Here is a 27,506-nt window from a genome sequence, read left to right as displayed (position 1 = left end):
TCCATTTGAATGTCATACAAGATCAATGTAATACCATAAGTATAATCAAATAGTTACCTTTTAGCATCAATTTAGGTCAACTAATGTACTTTACAACACAACACACAAAACTGAAACATGACCTCATGAGATCACTTATGCTTCTGTGGCTACTATGTTTCTGTATAAACAATGGGTTAAATGACTATGTACAATGGTTTGCTTGCAGTGGAGAACCCAGACCGAATCACTATGTATTATTGCTCGTTCAGGTTAATCGGCTTTCAATTTTTCACCCTCAACTCTTTCATGGTATTATTTTGTTTGCAGTCAGCATATGTTTTAAGTGAAAAAGCTAAAATAACAAAATGTGAGCTACCTGCACTTTACCAAGCAGAGAAATGTATTTCCCTCAGGAGTTAAAGGAGAGCAAAACAGCGCTGAAAGGAAGTTAAGAGAGTGATTTAGCGATGACACATTTGTGTAGGCCTAGTCGAAAGTTAGCATGGCAAAGAAGTGCCTGGACAAAAAGCTAAAGGTAAAAAGCTAACACTACGCTATAAACAAACTTCATCACGGTTGCATGGCCACCACCACCACTACTAAGCTAAACGCAGTTGCATTCGTCACTTGTTAGCAACCGCCGTTTTTATGACACATAGAAGCGTTGGATATTCACGAGTTGGGTAATTAATGACATATTTTATGTTGGAGAACATAATATATACATTTATTTAACCATAGACCTTATTTCACGCTTCTAACCACAAACACGTAAAAAAAACCTACTTTGAGACGAGGGAAACGGATGTGGTAAAAAGCCTAGTTTGAATGTAAAAAGAGCCATACAGCAGCCCACATACAAGGTAACTGTGTAGTTAAACAATCACCTTTACTTCTCTTTCTGGGACATTATTCCCTCAATTTTGCACCCCACCCCTCCTAACTGCCATATACCAGCAGCTTCCAGTCACAAGTTGACCCACATAAGGCTGACTGTAGTTGGGAGACAGGTGCACCGGGGACCCCACATGTGTCCTGTATATCTCTTTATTCACCTCTTTACCCATACCATCTGTTACAAACAGAAACTATGCCACTGATACATATGATACATACATGGCTCGGATTTGCAAACATACTGTAGTTAAAAACACCCGCCCACGAACTTACGTAGCAGTATATACACACACACACACACACACACACACACACACACACACACACACACACACACACACACACACACACACACACACACACACACACACTTGCATACCAGTAATGGCCTTTCCTGTAATTACAGTCATTTGTCAAAAGCACACCTTGATTTATGGTCAAATTAAAAATACACCGGAAAAGAAGCTGCAGGTCCCGGTGACTGCTGATACAGAAGGTAATGAATGCTGCTCCATTACGGGCATGAGAGTGGCATGATCTGGATATGCACCCTGCCATGCAGAGAGAAGCGAGGGGGGAACATCAATCCAGGCATCCCGCAGTCTCTGGATGACAGTGGGCGTGGATGCTTACGGTGGCACTGAGTAGAGGGGGGTGGTGGGTTAAGGGTAGTGTAGGGCAGGTTACATTGCCAAAATTAGTAAGTAGGGCAACACTGTGCTCTTCTTAACTCACAGTACAGGGAGAATGTTCACAAACTGCTCCATCTCCATGCAGGGTATTTCTTCTATAATTTCATTTCTAATTTAAGCAAAAAACCACAAGATAAGAACACATTTGGCAAGCATGCCCCGAAACTGGGCAATGCTAATAACCAGATGGATAACATATGTTCCTACTATAAATATAAGGCCGCTAGTCCTACTATTCCCTTCTTTACTAGGGAACATCTGATAGCTGCACGTCTAAAGTATGGGGACATTATGAGGTACTCAATGACATCCCAAAAGGGTTGAGGGGATGTGCTGGTGGAAAACAGAATGCAGTAAGTAATGCATTAAGTGGGCGGACTGGAAAGGAGAAGGAAATCGTGTATCAGCATGAGCAACATTTGAATGAAGTGAAGCTCATGAAGTAAGCAACCTTTAAAGCCTCGAATAAATCACAAAACTCCTTTCATAGGCTGCATGATGGAGTATTTGATGAAAAATAAATATATTCTTATAGTGTGTGTTTGTGGTGCAACAAATTCCCTGCTCCAAGCAGGAAGGACGGCAAACTTTATTACATGAACTTAGGGAGCAGAGCCGAGAAGCAAGAATAAAAAAAGACGAGAGAGCTGTTCCATTTGTCCAATTTATCTAAAACCACTAGGCTATATCAGAATTCAAGTACTTTTAAATTGCCTCAATGATAAAGTCCGAGGCAACACAAGCGAGAGACAAGAAGCGTGCCAAAAAGGAGGTCTTTGGGGCTCAAAGCAGTTAATATGCCTTGGGCCTGGTGCCAGCCAGGAGAGCTCCACGTCCACCGACTGCAGCCGAATATAAAGTAGAAGTCTTAACTGTGAGCAATGCGTAGCCTGGAGAGTAGCATCCTCTCCACATTTGTATATTTTCTAGACTCACATCTTAAGGAATGCTTAATTAAGGCATGTGAGTGATGCTATAGAGAATGCTAAAGGCGGTTCTGTTTTGAGGAGTAATCATGTTTGGTGGGGGGTGTTTGTAGAAAAAGCCTCTCGGAGCCCTGGCCGCGCTCTGCAGGATACAGATAAGGTAGCTCTCCTCATTTCTTCTCCTCATTTTATTTGCTGTCAGCGTGGAATGCCCTATAGCTTCCCCACTACATCATAAACTGTAGTTCCAGCAAAGGTTTCCATTAATTAACACAACATAATGTATTCTTATGATGGCCTCTTCAAAAAAGGCATACTACAGGCTATACATGTTCATGAAGAAGTCCAGTTTCTGAACGGTAACCGCATCACTGATGTTATGAACCGCCATTATTTCTGACAGCCTGCCAGGTTGATGACAGCAGACTGCATTACTGCCACCTCTGAGAAGCAGCAGCAAGGCGAGAAACATACAGCTTGAAAAACTAAGGTGAGCGATAACACCATCTGAACATCAATGCATGTCGTTGCTGTATTTCTCTGCATCAAGGCAGAACCCACTGAGAGAAAAACATATTTAAGTAACTTTTTCAGAACTAAGAAACAAATGTATCCTTCAGTAAATGTCATTCCCCCGCCTGGCCTTCTAATGTGTTTCGACCCTGAGTGGAACACTCAAAATAAATATGTCACTTTTTTTTTGTAATATGTAGGTGAAGCCTGCATTCAAATGTGTGTCTTTCAGAAAATGTATCTACGGAATGTGTTGTTGTTGCAGTGAAACAGAAAAAGCCTTGTGTCAAATGGGCAGCATTGCATTTTATTGAATAAAGGATAAACTGTGTTGAGTTATCCGAGTCCATTTTCCATTGCATTCAGTATTCAGCCGGATTGGCAGTCCTCACCAAAGGGTCAAACATCTCTTGCACCTGAATAAACTAGCGCCTTGGTGAAAAAGCAATTTCAAGGCTTTTCTATTAAGCCTTTTATATTTTGAAATTAATTTCTGCTTTGTTCACAATGGTTTTCAATTTGAGCTGTAGTCTGTAGGCAATGTGAGGTTAATTGTGTAACACTTCAATCTTGCAGTGCGGATGTACAGATTCCAGCGCCCTTTTTGTTGAATCCTTCAAATCACATTCAGATATTTGGATGAAAGTGATGAAGTTCACGTTGATTGGAAAAATGAGAAGTGGATGAATTGTTAACCTGAACTGTGCATTTGATCATTTGTACTCATGTAAAGCTGATAGCATTGACACACTACATTCAAACCATACAATCTAGCAGGATAAGAGATCAACACCATTTAACATGATGACACGTGTCCCACACATAAGTATCTGTCAATGAACAGAAGTCTGTACATCGTCGACATATGTTTAAATGCCTGATATTCTAAGACGTCTAAGGTCAAGAGTTGAGGTCAAAGGTTGGCCAGCTAAACTAAAGAAGGGATGGAGTCATTGGAGGACCGACCAAACAAGAGAAAGGACATGTACAAGATGGAGTGGCAAACAGAGCAGGGGGAGCACCAAGAGTGGGAACACCAGAGAAAGAGGAAATGTTAGCACACGTTATGTGTTGGTTTCACGGATATGGCCATTAGACGAGATGGATGTCCGTGAACCTGTGTCTGCGTCAACAGGTATCTTTCGCTAACAGACCGCCCCTCCGCTGGTTATTACACAGGGAGGTCTACAGCAGGTGGCACAGGGCTGAGCAGAATGTACATACATCTGCATGTGTCACTGGGCCCTGGCTGCAGCCTCTGGCACTTTAACAAAACAGAAGGGAGAATGGTATCAACGCTCTGAAAATCCATACATCTTGGTGAGTTATTTGTCAGAGTAAATGTCTTCTCAAGAAAGATACAGACACGTACTGTTATTTCACTTTGATCATTGTTACGAAGCACTCGCAATAGATCGATCCATTTAAGTGTTGTAGAGAAGTCAGTGACAAAATCACACATAATTACATATGTTCAAGTTGAGTGCTGTAAACATCTGCCTTATTTGTCTCCTTTGTAGTTTGTTTTGATATGTTGGCCTCTTTGTTTTTGGACAAGGTGTTGAGCTATAATTAGACCCTCCAGAAAAACGCGATTATGCGATCGCATAATTTACCGCATAATCAGCTAAATGGCGCAGATTTTTAAAAGGGCGCATATTTATTAAAAGGGCGCATAATCCCCGCATTTTTCCACACAAAGTTGAGGGGGAAACAAAGTTAACTCGTCTTGACGTGAAGTAGTGATGATGATGACGCAACGTCATCAGCTCGCGCATCACAGAAGGTAAACAACACCATAGAATGAACGTGTGGAACTCACACGAGAGAGAAAACACCAAGATGAAAAAATCTAATCCATCTCATTTACCGACGAACATTTCTGCTAAATACCGGGCAAAGCAGTACCCCGATGTCTTGCACGAAAATGGGGGGAAACTATTCTGCACCCCGTGCAACTGTGTGTTGGAGCATAACCCCCTGATCCCACCGGCTGCGTCTGCACTGCGTCTGCGCTGCGTCTGCGCTGCGGCTGCGCCGCGCTGCGACCTCCTCCTGCGTCATAACCCACCAGGCGCGTTTCAAAACGTTGCGGAAGCGGAGCGTCGTGTGTGCAGCCTCGCAGTTGTTGGATGAACGTTCCACTTCCTGCCTGCGCTGCGCTGCGTCAAAAATAGGATTCATCCTATATTTTAGAAATTCCGGCACAGCGCGGTGCAGCGGGTCTGGTAGAATTCTTTCACACACACATACGGGTATTGGGCCGAGCGCGACACCGTACTTCCGGTATCCGCCGTTGTACGCGAGGTGCAAGCAGCCGTCCACCGTCTAGGTGTTGCTAAGCTTCCTGTACTGAATATCATAGTCTATTGCCTTAATCAATATCTAGTCAACTCTAAAATACCACATATATGCATTGGCATGATAATATTATTGTGACAAGTGGGGTATTCACCTGGTGTTTCCAGAAATTAGACGTAGATGCTGCCAAAATCGACGAAGGCCACTGTCGTTTGTCCATACATCTGCAGGCAGTCTGTAAGGGCAATCGGACAACCCACACAGCTCTAGTTACCCTGGTAACGACCTAGAGCACACCCCTCAAGTCCAGAGATGTAATCCGAAGACATGCAGCGATTTCTTCGGTCGTTAATTCAGAAAAAAAACCTAGTGCGCTCTGCCTGGCTACGTTAGCTAGCTGTTTATATTAGCACCTCCAGGATATTTGCACCTCCAGGAAAATGGCGTATTTATATATATGGCGCGCGTTGCATTGTGGGTAGCTCGTGACGTCACTGTGTGTGAAAGAATGGCACCCATTGACTAGAGTGGCCACAATCGCTAAAAACGCTGCAGCCGTGCTGCTGCGCGCCGCAGACGCTCCTGGTGGGATTAGGGGGTAAGAGAAAATCGACGGTGACGACCCACTTTGATTCATTCAAACATTCGAAAATGCTTTCTGCTGCTGCGGACAAGAAAGCCAAACAACTCACGTTCACCGAGGCAACAACCTCCAAAACGCTTTCGAGGGCTACAAGAAACGAGGTGAGTAGCCTACAAGATTGAAGCTGGTCAGATAACGAACGAGTAAATGAAAACAGAATGAGGCGGAGAAGTGTGTGTGTGTGTGTGTGTGTGTTTGTGTGTGTGTGTGATTAAAATAGCCCTATTGCTTTTACAATGAATAAACATTGAATGTGTTTAATTGAATAGTAAAGGGGTTTAATGTTAATGGCAAGTTGTGTGTGAGAGAGAATAAATAAGACAGCCCAATATTTAAAAATATATATTTCGCAACTTCCCGCAATTTCACCGCATAAAATCACATAAAAACCCTGCATGTTTAATCGCATTATCAAGGATTTTTGCCCGCGTTTTTCTGGAGGGTCTATATAATAACTGTTTGTGTTAATGCTTTTCATTTTTAAGACACCTAAACTGATCAAAAACCAAATAGCGTTTCTGTTGTGAAAATACACAGCACAGTATACTATGTAAGCTTTCATATGTGTGTCTATTGGAAATCCATGCTACGCATGCACATACATTAATGTGTGTACTGTATGTGTGTGAGCGTTGATATACCGTTGCTCCTGTCTATAACTCGTGAGCACTGGGACCCCCATGGTGAAGGGTGTTTCTGCTGACAGGAGCATATTCAAGGTAATAAAACCACTCTGTCGTCCCGGAGCCGAGCGCTAAAGCAGAACGGACTTCTGTCTCTTTCCACACGCGCCACTGAACCCCCAGATGACAAAATGCCTCGGTGGCTGACCGAATCAAACACAAGTAAGCCGAAAAAGTAGATTGGAAGAGAAAGTTCTCCGATTTGTCAGGTTTTTCCCGTCTAGGTAGGAAATTATGTATTTTCAGTTGGAAAAGCTGTCTGTCAGTGAAGTGCCACTTAATAAGAACAGCTCTGCAAGCACTGCATAGCACTCAAGCCATAAAATAAGTAAACTCATGTGTACAAAGATACAGCCCATTACGTGCATGTCACAGAAGCAGGTAATGACATTCTATAAGAACATTACAGAGGGATGATGAAATAAAGAAGTGGCTGAATAATGAGAGGGGAACGGAAACAAGCTATGCCATGAATGATAGACTGCATTAACAAACTATAAATTATTCCAAATTCAATTTACATTATTTCCATGGTATTTCATCATAGAAAACAACAACAAAGCAAATTAAATATTGAGCAAATGAATAAGTGAAAGAGTTACCCCTTCTTTCTAGTAAAACGGCCGTAAGCTGACTGCACCTTGTGGATGTGTCTGCAGCCATAACTCACAACCCCGAGGTTGCTGCTAGCCAGCAAACATTACTGCTGATCTCAGTGCACACAGAGTACAGCCGTGCTGATGGGTATTGCCGGAAGGTCCCAGAGGAGCAGGCTGGATAAGTTGTGGCAGCAATACGGAGTTGAGATTGGACATTGCAGTTTTCCGAATGCGGGAGTCTGCTGGGAATATAACGGGCTGCCTCCCCACGAGCGCCGAGATGAATCTGAGCCTCCGCACTACTGTCTGATCGGAAGTGAACCCTTTTGACCTTCCCCTCAACATTCTCTTCAATGTTTGATTATAAACCTGCTGAAATCAAACACATGTCTGCATGGAGAATAAAATACAACTGTGGCTTTAGAGAGTTCTCCGGAAGTCGGAGCATGGTAGCTGGTGTACCGGGACTGAGAACTTTTCTTTTTTTGTATTATTTTTTTGTACTTTGTTATTATTATTATGAGTGAGAAAAAAAAGAAAGAATATATATATATATATATATATATATTATTACCATTGTTGTATGTTTTGTTTCTGACATGTTCAATACATTTACAAAAAAGAAGCTCCAGGAAAAAGAAAATCACACATGCATTTTAAGCAAACTACACACTCGTTCGCTTAGCTGAGCAGCCCAAAGCACTCATCAAGTAAGAAACAAAAGAAGAGCAAATATGGTTTTGTAAATATCATCCAATCAAGGGGAATCATTCATTTGCAGACACAAATTAGCTTCTTGTTGTCTTTGTTGTGCCCACCCAGTTCTATATCCTGTTTGCAACAAGAACTAACATGAATTCTAATGGATGTGAATAACAAAACAACACACACACACACACACAATGCTTTGACCTGCAGGGAGCATGGCTTTTCCTCCTCTCAGCTCCACTGCGTATGATGCCATTCAAATCCTCAGGAGCCAGGCAGGCAGACTGAGGGTTTATGAGTTTGTGTGTCTGCACACCCACTTGCATATTTGTGTCGTGGAATGCCATAATTTAAGATAGCGAGTGGGTGCAACAGAGCAAACTTTGAAGTTAAAAGAGGAGCAAAAAGTTGAGCTCCCTTCACATTTGGTTGTGTGAGTTGTCACTGACCTTGTATGAGCGCATGGCCCTTCTGGAAAGCTCCGCTGTACGCCACCTGGTAGTGTTTGACCTGGAAGCCAGGTACACAGCCCTCATGGCCTCCATCCTCTTGGCCACCCACACGGGCAACCTGTGACACACAACAAAGGACAGGTCAGGTTAGCACACATAAACACACAGTTTCTGACAGGAACTGGCAGGGAGATAGAACAACTTAATAAATATGTTTTTCTTTCAACGACCTTATCCTCAATAATCCTAAATAAACAACATGGGGCTAGAGCAGATACATAAATACGCAGTGACAATAACCCTCATACTTGATCTAGGATTTATTCTTGTGTAATAATTACATTAATACTAGTTCAATTATGACCTTTATTTCATTATAATAGTTACATTTGTTCCAGTGCAATCATTTCATTAATTCTGGTGCAATAATTGCTTGTATAGTAGTATAATAATTGCATTTATTTTAGTACACTAATTGCATTCCTACGTTCAATGAAACCAATTATTCTTGAGCAATAATGAGATTATTGTTAGAGCAATAATCTCTGTTATCATCATGTAATGATTGCATTTATTTCAGTGCACTTATTACATACATACTAGTACAATACTGACATGTATTCTAGTGCAATCAATATGTGGGTACTTATAACAATAAGCTGTCTGCTGCTTTGTTGCTAAAGTTAATATGTATTTGTTTAAATATATATTATATAGTAAATCAATAGTTCCACAAAAAATATGTTCAACTATTATTAAAGTCCAATTTAGCACTTGTATTACTTTGAAACAATACAAATACAAAAATATCTTGTTTTGTTTATCCCATGTATGTTTGTTGTATGTTGACACTTGCATAAATCCATGTAATTACAAATACAAAACAAAGAGACTGTTCAATGGAAAGCAGAGACACTATTTGCCCTATCATTTTGTTTGGTGATCAGGGTTACATTGTTTTTTAATCAAACACAAATATGACCAAATTAAGTTAAAGATGAAAAAGAGAAAATGAGTCCTTTATAATTTTACTATTTAAATTAAAACAGACTAAAAGCTGTCTTTCTACTTCTCAATGACCCATTTTCGCTACAAATTACATTTATTCAATTAAAGAAATATGCATGAAAGAAAAAGCACTTGAACCCAGTGGTTGCGTTAGACTTTTTCGTTGTCCGTCATTTTGACGGACAGGATCGTAACATTTTCGTCATAATCTATTATTACCCGTCATTTTATTTTTCATGTTTTAATGTTGAGATGAGACATATTTAATATGTATGTTTGGGTACTGAGCAGCAAATGTTCATTCATTCATTTTTTTAATGATTCATACAGAACTTTTAAGGGCATGGAGAAAAAAAAAGATGAACAGAGACACCGACCGTGTGGACACTTTTCATGTCAACACGAACATGAATGATTTATTTGTTCCTGCACTGACAGCACAGCAGAGGGGGGCAGAGGCCGCTAAAAACACCGCGACCACTGTGCCTAAACAGGCAAATATGAACAATGCCATCGTTTTAAATGAGACAATTACAATCAAAATATGAACAAAAAATGTACAAGAACAACTCAATTGAACAACTCAATTGACCTGCTGTAGCCTAGCCTGAACGCTGATTTCTGCATCGCCGTGCACCCTCGCACAAATCCGTTACTCATCTTTTCTACAGATGTCGCAGAACATTTTGCCATCTTCCCTCCTCAGCCACTTAAACTCTGGCTCCCACTGAATCCGGTACTCCCGCTTGAACTCCTTGCCACTGGCTTGCCCCTCTGCCGCTGGCTGAACATTGTCAGTTTCAGTCTTACTGGCTTGTCCTTCATCCTCCACCGCATCAATCCCTCTTTTCACCTCGTTTATCCACACCATCACAATTACTGGGCTTATTAAAAAAGCTTCGGACTGCGAAACAACGCCGGTTAAACAACGAGGTAATCAACGAGGTCAAAAACAAGACTAGACAATAGCTACTTAATATACACACACTCGCCACCAACTGGACAGGGGTGTGAATGACTAAATAATAGTTACAGACTACAGTAGAGTACAGTAGATCGCCCTCAGTCGACCTGGCCACTAAGGATGTAATATAATGTGGGCCGCTGGTGGACATCTTGGCGCTGTTCCGAGTTGTGTTCTAATATGTCAAAATGACGGACTGCTTTCAGATTTGTCCGTCATTGTTAGAAAAAATCCGTCATTGACGGAAAATATTCGGTTAACGCAACCTCTGCTTGAACCCCTCTTTGCAAAGACAATGGGTGGGCGTTTCCATGGAAACAGGCTGTAAAGGATTGTGCCTCAACTCATTCTCGGAGGGACCAAACTCTTCGGAGCAGACGCACAGCGAAGCAGAAATAACAACTTGTGTTGTGTGTTAATATGTGAGGCAGTCATTCAAATATATGTGCCCCATGCCGTTTCTGTTTTTATTTACCTTTTCAGATTGTGTTATGTTCCACTGTGACCTGTTTACAAATACTGCTGTATTATTAAAGAGGCCCTATTTATCTTTTCGGGGTTTTCCTTTTCCTGTTGTGTGTTCTATAGGTTTCTGTGCATGTAAATGGTCTGCAGAGGGTAAAATCACCAAGGTCGCTCCAGAGGGAGTTTATATATATATATATATATATGTGGTTACATGTTACTTTACAGAAGCACGTTTCCCATAAATGACATGTCCCACAATGCATCTCAAATTTGACTTTTTCTCAGAATTTGACTTTTTTTTTGTCAAAATATGCCTTTTTTCTTAGAATTAGACTTTTTCTCAAAACTAACTTATTTTTCCAGAATGTGGCGTTTCTTTTAAAATCATATTGTGACATTCTTACCGAAGAGACTTGCAATTAGTTTCCCTAGACTTCTGCTTTCAGACGTAGTTAATTATGAATTCATTACTCTATCTGATAATATTCCAATGCAGAGGCAATAATGTAATATAATACATTATTTTATATATATTCAATATTGATATATGTATTTGTATATAGTCTTAAAGTTACAACCGGCCCTTTGAGTGCAACCATAATGCTGATGTGGTCCGTGATGACATTGAGTTTGACACCCCTGCACTAGAGCATGTTGGCACAATTACTGCAATGCCACAGAGCTTATGTTCAGCACCCCACCCAAAAAAAGGCCAGCCTTATTTATGACGCTCTTAATATGTGTGTTCTCTGCCTGAGGGTGCTGAGCTTGCTTTAGATTAGTGGATTAATGCGTGTGTAGATTGTGCAGACAGCGAAATACTGCACAGTGGTTTATTATAGTATTAGCATTCTGATCTAGTATACCAAGTCACTGTTATAAATCTAGTGGTTTTCAAAGTGAAAGTCATTTTATCTTAATAGAGAGGTTCACCAGATAAACGGTAACTGTTATTTATTATCAAAAAGTAATCAGTGTTGTGTGCTTGCACTCGTTTGATTGGCCCAACACAGCACTTTGCTGAATGACATCACAATGTTGGACTCTGAAGCTTAGGTTGGCAACACAGCTGTGAGTGAAGCACATCTTTAAAAGAAAGTCGGTGTTTTTTTTGTTGCACAATCTTGTAACAAAAGACGCAATGATAATTTCCCCATCCGTTTCCTCTATAATAAGTCTTAAGTGATTTTGTGAAATGTTGCATATGTATTAGAACTGAAAATGTAACATGTGACAATTCTGTTACCACAATTAAACAGTGTCTTCTCAAAGAAACCAGGCGATATTTGCTGGATCCTCACACAGTGGGTGCTGTAATTAGAGACATCATACAGCACTGCACATGATACGCATCTGCCAAACTGAGCCATCTGTCAACCAGTGTCAACCCACCTGCTCACCCTCACATCTCTTGACCCCTCTTCTAGCAATTCCCAGAGTTATCAACGGTGCTCTGACGGAAATAATAACTGGATGCTGTCCGTCACAGAATTATGATATACAATACGCTAACAATGTCCTCTAATGAAGAACTAGATGGAGTATCACTTCCATTGAGTCAAGAGATCAATACATTACTCATCATTTACCCAGAGTGCCAAGTGTTTCTCATCCTGAGGTGCAATAGCAGTGCAAGAATCACTCAAATGTGTCGTATTTGTCAATGGGCTGTTTAACAAAGGACTCTGAAGGGAGACTTTTCCAATGGCCATTGATGTCACTTGTCTGTTTTTGGATGGTATTCGTCATAATGCTAATTTCACTTATATATTATATAAAACACCTATATCACAATGACTTATGGCTATTCTATTTAATTTGAAATGATGAAACCTTAAACACGGGAGAAAATTATAAAATCACAGACAATGTCAAATATTTTATTGGGTAAGGGATGACAGTTATATGACACATCATGAAAGACTTTCACACGGCAGTGTGAACGGTCTATAGAGAACCGTCTATGTGATGAACAAGCTCTGGCAGACGTTTAGCCTCAGAGGTCATTACATGTAAAGTCCCTGCAAAGTAATCACTGCACCCAGGGGACTTAATGCTTTTCTAGCAGGTGTCACAATGGTAATTTGATTCCATCATAAGGCCTCCTGACCTGGTGGGATACAATGCTCGCTGGCCCATAAACTCCATCCAGTTGACTAAAGGGCCAGAGGCCTGTCGACATGGCGAGGGTGCATGAGACATGCATGCAAATACAGAAGAAAAACATTACCATACACGCGCAGGGGGATACCTGCAAACACAGCACACACAGCTCTCAGCAGGACTCAACAACATGAACCGCCATGTTACTGTCCATTAAGGCGGAAACATTACAATAAAGCCCCAGTGACTCACAGTAGGAACGCAAAAGCATTAAGGCAACGCAATGCTAATGACAATGTTGTTATCAGAGGGCAGCTTATTATGCTGGGCAATATTCTACATCAGGAAGCTATCTGAAAATGTATTAGACATATGAAGGTCATACCATTCTAGCCTAGCGGAATGAATTGAGGCAATTTCTTATCAACGATGTCTATAAAATCCCTGTTTACACAAGAATAATTAATTCAAATACAATCTGAAAAGGACGAGGAGACACAATGTGTGGGCTTTAATTTACAGAAGTCGATTTATATCAGCTTCTTTTTATTTGTGCGTTTGCTTGTTTGTGAACTTGTTTTGCTTTCATGCCCAGACCGTACAACCCACATCAAAGGATCTGATTCATATGTGTGTTTAAGCTTGTCAGGGTTGTATGTGTTTTGTGATTTAAGTTATCAGCGCCTAAGGATTAGTGTGCAATGAATACAAACATCTGTTTCTCGGTGAACAACACATGAGAATATGGGTTCCCTCAGGGCTAGGGTTGGGTATCGTTTGAATTTCCACGATTCCGATTCCGATTCCGATTCTACTTTTCGATTCCGGTTCTTAACGGTTCTCGATTCCGATTCTTTGAGGGGCAGGGTAAAAAAATGATACATGCTTCTTCCACCAAAAAAATTACATTTATTCGAGAAACTTTTACACAGGTTAGTTTAAAGTAATATTCACATTAATCAGTCTGTTTATATTCACTGCTATGTAACTTTAACCTGAGAACCCCTGAAGCTACAACAGTTCAACTTTTAAAAACAGTTCTTGTTGAGAAAAACAAGCATATCTGCCTTCTCAGGCATACCGGGAAGAAATGTTTGAACATTTTGAAGTAAAATGCTTCAATCTGGTGCACACGCAGAATTACTAGAGACTAGATCTAGGGGGTACAACTCCAAACACCCATATGAAAAAGATCGGTTTACATTTGAATAATTAAATAACAAATAGCTTACATGTAATGCATTTTATTTTTGTTGTTCATTCATATCTTATTTTACTATTTTATTTATGCATATTTTTTTATCTCTCCAGTTTAAAACGATATGTCTGGTTTACTGTCCTATAGTATACATTGGAATGATTTCAAACCTGTTTTATCCCAATAATTATAAAGGAGTGCCTTGGAAATATGTGTTTACATAAATTGTGATCAAAACGTTTGAGACCCACTGAGATAACTTAGACTAAAGTGAACTATCTAAACACTGAGAGTCCTTTACCTCACTGAGCTGAAGTTATCAGCCTCTCAGTCTGACTGGAGAGGACTCTCCCTCCACATCATTGTAGAAACATCTTCTTCTTCCGTAAGAGCAGCTAGCACCAGATGCTAATAACAACAGCGCCGGTTCCAGTGCACCCTCGTGAGCTGCGGTTGCCAGATAAGCCAACATCCCCCATTTTCATCACTTGCAGCGCCCAACGTACAGGGCAAATGAAAAGTGTAACCGGGATGAAAAGGGTGTTACATTTACTTAATTATGAATGTTGTTACATCAAGGCCGAAAATTAGGATGAGCACCAACGGTCAAAACATTTATTTTTTCTCCCAGAGCTGTCAGCGCAGCGCCTCCACAGATCTGGCGCCCTAGGCGAACATTTATAATGCCAGTGCGACAGGCCGGCCCTGGTCTCAGGTTACACTGTAGGAAATGTAGATACAACGCTACATTTCCCGCCCCGCTGCAGTCATGCAGTAGGCTACGGAGAGCGGCGAGAAACATTTCCTCAGGAATCGAAAAGCGGAACCGAAATTCACATTTCTAAATGATACCGTTGGAATCGAAATGTTGGAACCGGTTCCGAACCGGAACCGGTTCTCGGTACCCAACCCTACTCAGGGCCCAATTCATAGTTTCTCTTTTAAGGTAATCTGTGATGAACGTGGAAATTAAAGTGTTTTATGCTTTTACATTACGGTAGCATGATCCTGACCTTGATAAGCAGCGTGTGTGAAGAATAACAATGGATCGTTCAAAAAAGTCCTTAAAATTCAAAAGGTCAAATGCAGCTGCCAAGTTTAAAATGTAGATATCATTTTGTATTAAGTGGTGTTTCGTATAGCTCAGTTGGTAGAGCTGGCAGCTGGTGTGCACCGCCAAAAGTGTCAGTCAGTCATGTTTCATGTTGTTATTTTTGTATTATTTTTCACTTCTCGTTTTGTTTTGTCACGTCTCATTTCAGGTTCCGTGACTCCCTTTCCTAATGTGTTCTCCCGCGCTCAGCAGCGTCAGCCCCGCCCCTGATTGTTTTCACCTGTGTCTTGTTGTCGAGTGTTTAAACCCCCCAGTCTCCCAGTGTTCAGTGTCAGTTCGTCTTGTCCTGTCCTCATGCCAGAACTCTGCTCATCAACGGTTGCTCTTTTTGTTACATGCCTTATTCATGCTCCTGAAACTTATTGTAAGTTTGTTCCTCACGTTGTGCGTTGATTTTTTGTTGTGCCTTTGTGAAACCTATTTGTGTTCGACTCGTGAAGAGTGCCGTTATCATTTTTGAATATCCTTTTTGGCAAATAAAGTATATTACTTGTACTTTATCTCTGGCTCCCGGGTCGTGCATTTGAGTCCTTTTTTCCCTTGTGTATCCAAGTTCGTAACAGCAGCCCATGTGGAGGCATGTAATCCCCACTGCCGTTTTAAAACATTAACTTAAATAAAGGCACAGGTTGCCCAAAACACCTTTAAGGTATAGACATATTGGTTTTCGTGAATAAAACATGTTGTAATATAGTAGTATCTTATAGGTAGCTGTGCATGTAAGCTTAATCAGTAGCTTTTACACACATCTGTTACCGAACACCGTCGTTGTGGGTCATTTTCATGGAAGATCTGTTTTTGGTTCCTGGTTTACATACAGATACACAGTCCTATTGTAGGCACTACACACATGTGTCACTTCTAACAAGGTGTTGATTGTAATCCTTGAAGCTCTAGTTAATGACGTGTCCTTGTTGTGTGGTCTTAATCCTGTCTGCAGTAAGTGTTTGTTTGTTCCTCTTCTCCTTTGCTTGCTTCCGATCACAGTGACGTGTTTCTACTTCAAGTGTGGTTTTGTTGTACTTGTTGCTGGTTCTTTAGTGCATTGCTAAGATAAGAGAACCAGTAAATGCACTGCACAATTACATGTAATGGCTCTTATGTGATGAGAGTTTTTCCAGGAAATATTGAACAACATATGGATAATAAATAGAAAGTAAAGTGGTCAAGAATATAAACAACCATTGCCTGATTCCCCATTAGACAAATGGAAAGAAAAGGTTTTGGATCTCAACATGAAATGCTCACTGAGAATCCTCAGCAGTGATCAGAAGAGGGAGCGCCAGCTGAATGCCAACACACTCTAGCCAAAATATACACACAAATAAATGTGTGTCAGACTGAGGGGTCCAATGAGAGGAATTCATTGATTTCTGTGTTTCAGCTTCAATGTCTCGCCTGTTTGATGTCTCTGTGAAGGCATCATAGTTCTGCAGTGATAGGCTCAGTATGACTTTGCCAAAGCAATGTGCTACATGGAAGGATTACTATGGTCCGGTCCGGGGGAAACAAAGGGCCTTCTCTCCAGCAGGAACAATTATCACGCTCCAGCAAAGCTGGACCCGCAGAAAATGGTGTATTGTGTTCCAGCTTAATGAGATGATCGACACAGAGCCAACAAGATACATCTGTAAGCATTTAGCAGGATGTGTGGACAAAGTGAGAGAGAGCAGTGAGGCGAACTGCAAATAGGGCGGTAATCCAGAGGATAAATGTCAGAGAGCGGGATCATTTCAATCTGGATCATTTAGATCCAATAGGGTTAGACATAAATACAATTACACAGTGCACATTTCCACTTGGTGTCCTATTTCAAATTAAAGGAAACATTTATCACTATTGTTCTGCCACCAGTTGAGCACCACATAACGAGCAGAAGCAGAACCAATGTTCAACCTGGTCTTCTTTTGTCAGTGAGCACTTGAAAATGGTACCAGAGTGAAGTCAGTCAATAGCATAGAAGTAAGCATTTTGTCTACACTAACAGGCAACTACTAAGAATGTTGATTGCTGACGACACAGGCGGAATTAACGTTGTTATACTATAGGCTCACAAGCTTAGTTTACAATGGTAATAGTTTGAACCAGACATCCGATTAAGTATGTTACACAGGGATAAACACAACATTTAGCTACCGACAACATTTCTAAATTCATGAATTTAGGATACGTCCCCAGCTGACCCAGAAAGCCACGCAGGTTCTGGTCCAGGCTCTCGTCAGCTCACGCCTAGACTACTGCAACTCCCTCCTGGCTGGTCTGACCTGCATGTGCCATCTGACCTCTGCAGCTCATCCAGAATGCAGCGGCTCGCCTGGTCTTCAACCTTCCTAAATTCTCCCACACCACGCCGCTCCTCCGCTCCCTCCACTGGCTTCCGGTAACTGCTAGAATCCACTTCAAGACAATGGTACTTGCGTACCATGCTGCGAATGGATCTGGCCCTTCCTAGATCCAGGACATGGTTAAACCGTACACCCCAGCACGTGCACTCCGCTCTGCATCAGCCAAACGGCTCGCTGCCCCCTCGCTGCGAGGGGGACCCAAGTTCCCATCAGCAAAAACACGTGGGTTTGCTATCCTGGCTCCAAAATGGTGGAATGAGCTCCCCATTGACATCAGGACGGCAGAAAGCTTACACACCTTCCGGCGCAGACTGAAAACTCATCTCTTTCGACTCCACTTCGAGCGATAGAACTATTAACAAAGCACTTATATACTAATAAAGGACTGGCTTATCTAAAGCCAGTTGAGTAGCACTTGAAGTGTTTTTGCTCTATGAAACCTGATGTACTTATATGATTCTGTTTTCTTCAAGTTTGTTTTTGTTGGTCGAACGCACTTATTGTACGTCGCTTTGGATAAAAGCGTCAGCTAAATGCAATGTAATGTAATGAATTCACAATGCTAATATATATTACTTAATTACTTCAAGATATAGTATGTATCATCATTCGATAAGCCTAGTTTGAGAACTCAACACCAAATAGCAATTTATTTTAAATCATTAATTGTTACCCGTTAATTTCATATTTATATTGAACTACTCCAGTAATATTTCCATGCTCCCCTTGGCAAAACCGGAAGAAGTACTGTTGGGAATCCAAGGCCTACACATCACACTATCACAGCACAGCAATTCTCTATTTAAATATAGAGGGGAAAGAAACAAAGACTGATCATTGGATGATGGAAGAGAGACTAGGGGGATGGTTTCATATAGATCAGTTTGCATGGTGGAGAAATACATACAGCTATCTATTGACAACCACTTGGAGTGCAGGTCTTTAGGTTTATGTTAGCCCTCTAAGTGCAGCCAAGGAATGCTCAATCAGGAGAAAAATATCCATACGCTTTACCTCCAGCATTAAGATAATGCTTTCCCACCATAAGTTGCATTCCCAGCAAGGAAGAGAAGTTGCAAGAAAGAAAAAAGAGGAATATTAAAGGCTTTGTTGTACTCAATTATTTGGAAAGGAGTCTATACTAGAGGCATCACGAGGATCGGAGGAGTGGCTTCTGGCAGCCGTTGTTGATGTCGTGATATTCATGCTGGAGGGGCAACAGCGGGTCTGAGAGTTTGACATCAGATTCAGTTCAAGTGTGAAGGACCAGTCAGGTGATTAAGGCAATGACTTAGCAGAGCACATAGTAAATGTCACCTCTGGTGGAAATCAATATCGCCTGAAGAATCCACAGTGCATCTGATCTATAGAGATGGAGAGGGCCACTACAGCTGATATTTGCTGAAGAGCCTGAGAGCGAGAGAGGCTGTAATGGCTGTTAGAAGTGATGTGTGAGTATGTGTACATCCAGTAAGTGTTTGTGTGAGTAAACTCCATCAGACAGAGAGGACGAAGACAAAAGGTATATTGAGAAAGGCGAAGGAAGAAAGAAGAGAAAAAACATTTCTGTCAGAGTCTGTGTTTCTCACGCATTCTAATGCCTTTATTATTTGGATGTATTTCCTTCTGCTCTTTTTTTATCGAGCTGTTGGCTAATAGATGCTGTGAAGAACCCAAACATTAGACAGTCCATCTATTTGGATTTATTTGTGTCTATTAAGCCTGTCTCACTTTTTTAATTACCAATGCTATGTTATAAACGTACTTGCAATCTGCTTATATCACCGCATATAAACCTATTGGGACTTAAAAGCACAACAAAGGTCGCAATTAATTGTCATTGGGTGCTTTAAATGTAGTAATACATTTCAGGCCGATTAATTACATAGCAAGCTTGGTAATCTAATTCCCTAAAAAAGTAATACATCCATGCAAAAATAAAACATATGTTAAACCAGATTAGTTTTTTACAAGTCATGACCGACAGTTATGACCTGTGTTAGGAGATTTAAATGTTAATTAGGCCGCATTTCCAAATCTCCTCACGTCCCTACACAAGCCATTATCTTACAGGAAGGGAATCCAGATCATACAAGTAACCGTTTAGCAATAATCCACTTTAATGGTAATATACAATGCAATACAATCAAGTACAATCAATACAGTACAAATTACATACAGTTCTGTGGGATCCCACATTTACCTGATACTCACGTGAGCCAGCCAGCCAGCCAGCCAGCCAGCCAGCCAGCCAGCCAGCCAGCCAGCCAGCCAGCCAGCCAGCCAGACAGAGGAGAAAGAGGCCGAACACAGCGGGGTTTCTGTCTATATCCCTCGCTGACCCAAGGAGGAGTTATCTGCGCCTCCCTTCCAGACCAGTGATTGGCTGCCCAAATTATCCTCAACACCCCACATCAGGGATGACTGTATGTTAACTCCTGACCTTCCCCCTCTTCCTGTGTCCTCTAAAAACCACATGTTAGCAGGCCCAAAACCAGCCCAGTTTTCTACACAAATCATTTTCAAGCTTCTTCACAGTTTGCATGAATACATACAAATATTTCCTTACACCTGTTTTGATAGTTGATAGGTGAGGTTTAGGTGATTTTTGTCATCTATAATTTCTCCTAATATACAGATAATAATGCATTTTAAATGTTTATATTAATTTGATGTCATTAGTAATTATGATTATAACACATGATAACTATATGCATAATGAATATTAAAATGAGCGTAATAGAAAGTGGTTTTGGAAATTGTAGTGTGCACAAGATGTCTGTGTAACTGGTTCATGTGCAACTGAATAGAATCACTGTGACCTTCATATGCACTCTAGTGGCTCAGGTAATGTAAATCATTCTGGTGTGTTCCTCTGTGCATGTCACTTAAAATCGATAGTACATTTTGGTCTCTTTGAGTGAGTACATGTGTGTGTAAGTGTGTCTCCCTGCACGTCTAGGTTTGCCAATGATCCAGCCTGCCAGCCAGCCAGTGTGTGTGTGTGTGTGTGTGTGTGTGTGTGTGTGTGTGTGTGTGTGTGTGTGTGTGTGTGTGTGTGTGTGTGTGTGTGTGTGTGTGTGTGTGTGTGTGGATTTGCATGGCTCTGACTCTGCATGCATGCCGGATGGTTTGCCAGGCGCTACAGCCAGACAGCCTGCCAGTAAGCCTGACATTTCATCCAGCCACTGTGTCTCCTTCCACATACTACATTCCCCTTTCTCTCCTCAATCTTGCACTGCCTCTGTGTTCCATCAAGGTAAATGTCAGTGCACACACCTCGGTATATGTCTGGTTGACCTGTCCGGGGCCCTGGCTACATCCATAGCCCCGAGATGAGGCCAGAAAGCTAGGGGAGAGAGGGGGAGCGAATCAATCCGGCCGGGCCTCAGACACCTACAGCTGGCAGGTTAGCCAGGCATGCAGCACCTGCGTCATGAAACCGCCTGGTTCCCGGCCCGGGCTGCCCGAGCCTGGCCACACCTGCTGGAGACGCAAAACTACACTGGAGCAGTAAACACACAGCCACGCCATAGAGGAAGAGCAGCCGAGCGACCAGGGAGAAGAGAGGAGAAAAACGACATTGTTGCTGCTGGTGGGTGGTTGTTGTCACCATGTGAATGCCACATTCAAAAAGTAATAAAAAGGAGAAGCAAAGGAAAAAGGGGAGAGGCAGAACAACAGGGTGATGAACACAAATAAATAAGGGGTGCGGAAGCCATTCGTTGGATATTTGTGGGTGAATGTACTGCAAGTACTGTGAAAATCTGCATGACATTGTTGAACTGGAGTAATGGAAAGTACATTAACACAAAGCTTAAGTTACGAGACAATCCATGAGATGTGTTTAATGTTAACATAATAAAGGAACAATTTGCCCAGAAAAATTACCATTTGTGTTTACATAACTCATAATGTTTCCTTGAATTTTTCAAGAAAACATTATTGCATGCCTTCACACAGTGAATGAAGAAGATCATGAAAAAACTATAGGTTACTTACGTAACCCCAGACCTCAGAGTAACATGAAGTGAGATGTCTCACTATGGGATGCATCAATCTCATTACGCCAATCCTGATTGGCTGGTGATCTTGACGTCAGCGTCAGGGAATTCACCCCCTATAAGTAGCTTGCGCCACAACGCATGCGTCATTCAAAATAAACACCTCTTCTCGCTTCACCATAGCAAGGAGGGCCGTCTGGTGAGACATATCACTTCATGTTACTCTGACTACTGGGGTTACGTAAGTAACCTATAGTTCTCATTCATAACACTCCGTTCGATGTCTCACTATGGGAAATTGTAGCTCCCGTATTGCCAGACGAGCTTATCTCGAAAATCACCAAACCGACCAGAACTTTAACAGGTAGGGCTCCGACTCAACCAGGTGCCCAGCACTGCTTGAGTCAAAACTGGGAGTAGAACGTCCAGACTGTTAAAAGGCGGACAAAAGTGAGCGGCGAGGGCCAGCTCGCCGCTTGCACCAATGTCTTGGATGGGAGACATCCTGGACGGAGCCCAGGATGCAGCCAGACCCTGAGTCAAGAGAGCATCGCGAACCCGAAGGTGCCTGTGAGCTCTGACTCATACGGGCCCCACAGCAATTGCTTCCACAAACAGTGGGAGAGCCGTTGCTTAGTAACAGGCTTGCCCTTGTAAGGGATAGCCCAGGACACAGGGGGCTTGGTCATTATGACAAAGCACCCCCGATTATGGTACCGCTCACGGGCCAGGCCCATAGAGCCAATCGCTCTAGGTGTGGGTGAAAAATCGCCCCCCCCGCTTGGGACAGTATGTCCCTGCGTAGTGGGAGCTGCCATGGCTGCCCGCACAGCAGCTGATATATCTCCGCTAGCCAGTACATAGCTGGCCAGTGTGGAGCTATCAGAGTAAGTGTGTGGCGTTGCTCTCTCACTCTGGCCAGAGTTGGAGGTATCAGAGCCAGGGGTGGGAACGCGTACAGAAGGCCCGGGGGCCAATCGTGCGTGAGTGCATCCACGCCTAACGGTGCATTCAGATCCCGCATCGAAAAGAACAGCTGACACTGAGCGTTGTCTTTCGAAGCGAACAGATCCACCGCGGCTCTGCCGTAACGCACCCACAGCTGGCTCACAATCATTGGATGTAGAGTCCAGTCTGCGTAAAGTGGTGTACCTCTGGACAGTAGATCTGCCCCGAGGTGCATCACTCCCGGTACGTGCCTCGCTCTCAGAGAGAGGAGACGCCTACCGCTCCATAGGATAAGTTTGCGCGCCAGTGTGTGTAACTGGAGAGAACGCAAACCCCCTTGGCGGTTAATATACGATATTGTGGTCGTATTGTCTGTCCTCACGAGGACGTGATGTCCCCTGAGGAAAGGCAGAAAGCGTCTTAGGGTGAGAAACACCGCTAAAAGCTCCAGGTAATTTATGTGCGCCCGCTGGAGGTCTCTGCTCCAGAGACCCCTCACCGGGCGACCTTCATAAATACCTCCCCAACCTGTCAGACATGCGTCCGTGGTGACCACTTTCCGTGAAAGGACAGCACCCATAGGCACACCTCCTTCTAGAAAAGTCGGGTGCAGCCAGTGGCGCAGTGCCATTACACATTTCACAGTAACCATCACTCTTAGTTTTAGGGCGGCCACCCAGCGCTGAAACTCCCTCATGTGTAAGCGTCCCAGTCGTACGACCAGGATGGCTGACGCCATGAGTCCCAGCAATCGCAAGCATGATCTGAAGAGAACATGTTTGCGCAGCTGGAAATGAGCGAGACAAGCTCTGAAAGCTTTCACTCTTTCCGCTGACAAGCGAGCTGAAAAGGGCACCGAGTTCAGGCGTAAACCCAGGAAGAGTATAGTCTGCGCGGGGCACAACATGCTCTTCTCTGTGTTTATTATGAAACCCAGGTTGAGCAGGTGCTTTACAAGGACATTTGTCTGCGTAACAGCCTCCTGTTCCGACTGTGCGAGAAGCAGCCAGTCGTCCAGGTAGGTCGCCAGGCGAATGCCCCGTTGTCTCAACGGGGCATTCGCGGCTTCCGTACACCGTACAAACACCCTTGGACTGAGAGACAGACCAAAGGGGAGTACTCTGCTTTCATAACAGATCCCCTGAAATGCGAACCTCAGATATTTCCTGTGTGGGTAATATACTGGGATGTAAAAATACGCATCTTTCAGGTCGACTGATGTAAACCAGTCATTTTGTCGCACGAGCCGCAGCAGAGATGTGTGAGTGAGCATTCTGAATTTATATCTTTTTAGATATTTGTTCAGAGCCCTTAAATCAAGTATTGGCCGAATTCCGTTCCCTCCCCGTTTGGGAACGAGGAAGTACTTGGAAAAAAAGCCGCCCTGACTCTGCTCGGCGGGTACAATAGATATAGCCCTTTTTTCTAGGAGTGAGAGAATCTCTTTCTCCAGAATGAGGGCTGACTCTCCTCGGGCCTGCGAGTGCAGAATGCCCGAGAAGCGAGGAGGGGTGACATCGAATTGGAGTCTGTTGCCCCGTGTTACTGTCTTAAAAACCCAAGCAGATGATGTGAGCATCTTCCACTGCATGCTCCTTAGAGCCAGTGAAGATGTCACATCTCCTCCTCTCTGAGTCTCTATTTGTTGTGTTATGGGGCCCTCTAGTGTCTGAACACAGTGGTGCCCCTTATCGACAGTACCCACCGACACTGCGCATGCGCGTGACGGTGGTGCCTTAACAGCCCCAGCCGGCACTGCGCATGCGCGTGATGGTGGTTCCCTTAAAGCCCCAGCCGGCACTGCGCATGCGCGTGGCGGTGGTGCCTTTACAGACCCGTCAGAAATCCGCCTTTTGAGAGATGCCGTAGCTGCTCTCAGAAGGGGAACAATTGACGGGCTGTTTATTGGCTTCATTGATTTTCTTTTCATTTTGTTGAGCTGCGCCCTCGGCCTGAAGCCTGGATGCGTCAGCGGCAAATGTTTTATGACAGAAGAATCAACCAATGTGTGTATGTGTTTGTGCGGACTTGAGGATGGTGTTTAGGCATCTCTCGAGGCGGCGGGAACACATTCAGAGCTGGGGAATGAACTTCCAGCTCTGTCACGGAGGGGAGAAGGAGGGGCTGTCACGCCGCTCACTTCTTCTTCCTCGACTGCTGGCCGAAATTCTGGGTTGGCTGAGCCTGAGCTGCAGCCGGAACTGGAGAATTTCTAGGCCAGCTCGCCCTCATCTCCAGCCTGGGCTGGGGACTCAGGGCGGGCTGCGACCTATGCGTCTTCGGTGCTTTAAACCGAGCAGAGTTTGAGGCAGCTTGGGTAAAGGACTGCTGCTGTGAAAGCAGCGGCTGGACCCTTCGAGGGAGAAAGAGGTGGAGTGCCTCGTCCTCCCTCTTCTTCGTCTCACACCTCCTTTGCATGGAGGCGAGAGCGGAGCCGAAAATTCCCTCGGGAACGATGGGCATATCCAGCACATCCTCCTTTTACCGGTCTGGGAGGTTGGTGAGGTTGAGCCATCTCGCTCTTTCCTGCACCACCATGATCCCCATTGCCTGGACGGCGCAGCGTTGGACACGGAGACAAATGTCCGTGACCACTGCCATCTCGTCCAGAGTGGCTGCCCCCGGGTTACCTGACAGGTCCTCGCAGAACTCCGCTTGGTAGGCGGTTAGCAGCGAGGACACATTCAGGGCCCTGGCGGACAATGCTGCAGCTTTATAGGATTTTTCAGTCATTGCTGAATGAAAACGGTCCGACTTTGCTGGCAGCGTGGGGTTCCTGCTTGGTGACGGGCCCACCCGTGGTAGAAGGTGGGCCGCTACCAGCGGTTCCATGGGCGGCATGCGGAGCAGGCCGAGCTTCTCCATTCCGTCGCAGTCTAGGGAGGAGGCACCCTGGATTGGGACCTTGTTGCTGAAGGTCCGGTCTCTCCACGAGACCGACACTACATCCAACATCTCCGGGAAGACTGGAAGGAGTATTCTCTTTTTCCCCGCTGCTTGGGGAAGATGTTTTCCCTCGTAGCGGAACCTGGAGGTCTCCTTGGCCATTTCGGGCCACGGGACGTTGAGTCTGGCCGCAGCGCGTTTACACACGGCCTGCAGGTCCATGCTCAGACCGGGCAAATCTGGTGTGCTATCGCCCGGGAGAGCCGCTCTCGCCTCAGACTTTGCAGCCTGAGCCGGTGACATGAAGGTGTCCTCTTCCTGTTCATCTGACTCGGACAGGAGGAACGCCAAGCCGTCCTCCTCTTCGTCCTCCTCGTAGTCCAGCTCGAGAGCATCCTCTGCGGGTGAGACCATGGTGAGGTCTAACCGGGAGCCCCAGCCCCAGCTCCAGCTTGGTGTCTTGTCGTCACCGGGTCCCGGCCTGCCAGGGCGCGGGATTCCGGTTCTATAGCCATCACAGATAATGAGCCCCAGACCGACACGGAGAGGGGCTCACTCTCTGTGGCGGACGCCCCCGTGTCTTGACTGCCGGCCGGCAGGTCCGTGGACATGGGGGGGGGTCCTGTTACGACAGGCTAGCTTGTCGTGCTAACCGTCGGCGGAGGCTCTTGACTGTGAAGCGGACACAATGTCCGCATGAGCCGGGGTTGTCGATAGCGCCTCGGGCGTGTTCCAGCCCGAGGCAGGACGAACAGACCTGGTGTGTGTCTGTGCCAGAGATCTTCAACCCGCAGCCGCAGAGTCGAGCCACCGAGTCCCTGACTCCTCTGGTGTGAGGGAGAGGGGCGTCCATCTTGTTCGCCTCGTGGCGTGGAGAGGGCCCGCTCTCGACAGGTGGGATGGGAGAAAAGATATTACCACCTTGTCCTTAATCCGGAGAAAAGGACGGTGTGGGTCTTTTAATCCCGGAGAATACTGACTGGTGTGGCAGTATGCTCTTTTAATCCTTTCTTCCTCCGTGGAGAAGAGAAAAGAAAAACTTCCTCGCTACCGTGGTGTCGGTAGAGAGGGAGCGAGCTAGCAACAGGTGTGCTGCTAGCTTAAAAAAATCGGACCTACCTTACTTTCTCGGCTAGAGAAGGGCGAGGTCGATTTTAAATACTAACAGCGTTAGTACTACCGTCTTCCTGCGAAGCAGAAGGAGTAGCCGGCGAGCGCCCGTCGACCGAAATGGGTATGTGGGTTCAGTCTGTGGACCGTTAAGCTTGTCCGGCTACTGTAGAGATGTGCTCTGAAGCGAGAATAGGTGTTGCGTCGTGGCGCAAGCTACTTATAGGGGGTGAATTCCCTGACGCTGACGTCAAGATCACCAGCCAATCAGGATTGGCGTAATGAGATTGATGCTTCTGTTTGCTCCGGGATGAGGCGCATCCCATAGTGAGACATCGAACGGAGTGTTATGAATGAGAACTTCATAGTCTTGATGAAATAACATATAACAGCCATCTGTCAAATTTAAAATAGATAGACATCTATCACAAAACTTGTGCTGTATAATCCAAGTAGTATTTTTCCAATTGTATATGCTCAATTTAGTCTGAAGGCATGATTTTTCCCCAAATGATTGTGCTTTTTCAAAAATGTGGCCCCAATTCATTTCAATTAACAAAATGTTTCCCCGTTTTTGGATATTGTGTTGACCATGACATTTGTGTTAAGAGTTTGAGGTTACAAAGGGTGAATACTTGAAATACAATTGGTCATTTTGGGGTTATCTATTCCTTGAATCTAACCAGGTTTTGTTTGAAATCTCTGCAGGACTGACAATCAAGGTTTTATACAGTGTGTGTGTCCTACTACTAAAAGTTGCTATTAGGCATGTAATTATCTGTATAATTAACCTAGTGTACAATAACATTTCATGGGTAGCAAAACCTACATTTCCCTCTGGAATTGAGGTTCGTCATGAGTCAGCTGAGTCTTAACTAGTGCAACAAGAGTCAGCATGGGAATTTTCGGTGTGGTCATGGTCAACCTTTTGTGAAGAGAATATAACGTCGCAAAATGTAGCT

The 27,506-nt window shown here is 43.9% G+C and overlaps 1 protein-coding gene across 1 annotated transcript in view; it reads right to left on the bottom strand.

Annotated features, from left to right (window-relative positions):
* Positions 1-27,506, bottom strand: part of cdh13 (cadherin 13, H-cadherin (heart)) — a 480,217-nt gene that overhangs the window by 351,176 nt on the left and 101,535 nt on the right. Inside the window, exon 2 of the mRNA XM_071203466.1 lies at positions 8,394-8,514. Within this exon, the coding sequence (XP_071059567.1) occupies positions 8,394-8,514 (121 nt within the window). The remainder of the gene's footprint in view (positions 1-8,393; positions 8,515-27,506) is intronic.

The sequence above is a fragment of the Pseudochaenichthys georgianus genome, chromosome 6 (genome assembly GCF_902827115.2).
Source record: "Pseudochaenichthys georgianus chromosome 6, fPseGeo1.2, whole genome shotgun sequence".
NCBI lineage: Eukaryota > Metazoa > Chordata > Actinopteri > Perciformes > Channichthyidae > Pseudochaenichthys > Pseudochaenichthys georgianus.
The sequence above is the reverse complement of the archived record's forward strand: the minus strand, read 5'-3'. Positions and strand labels throughout refer to the sequence as shown.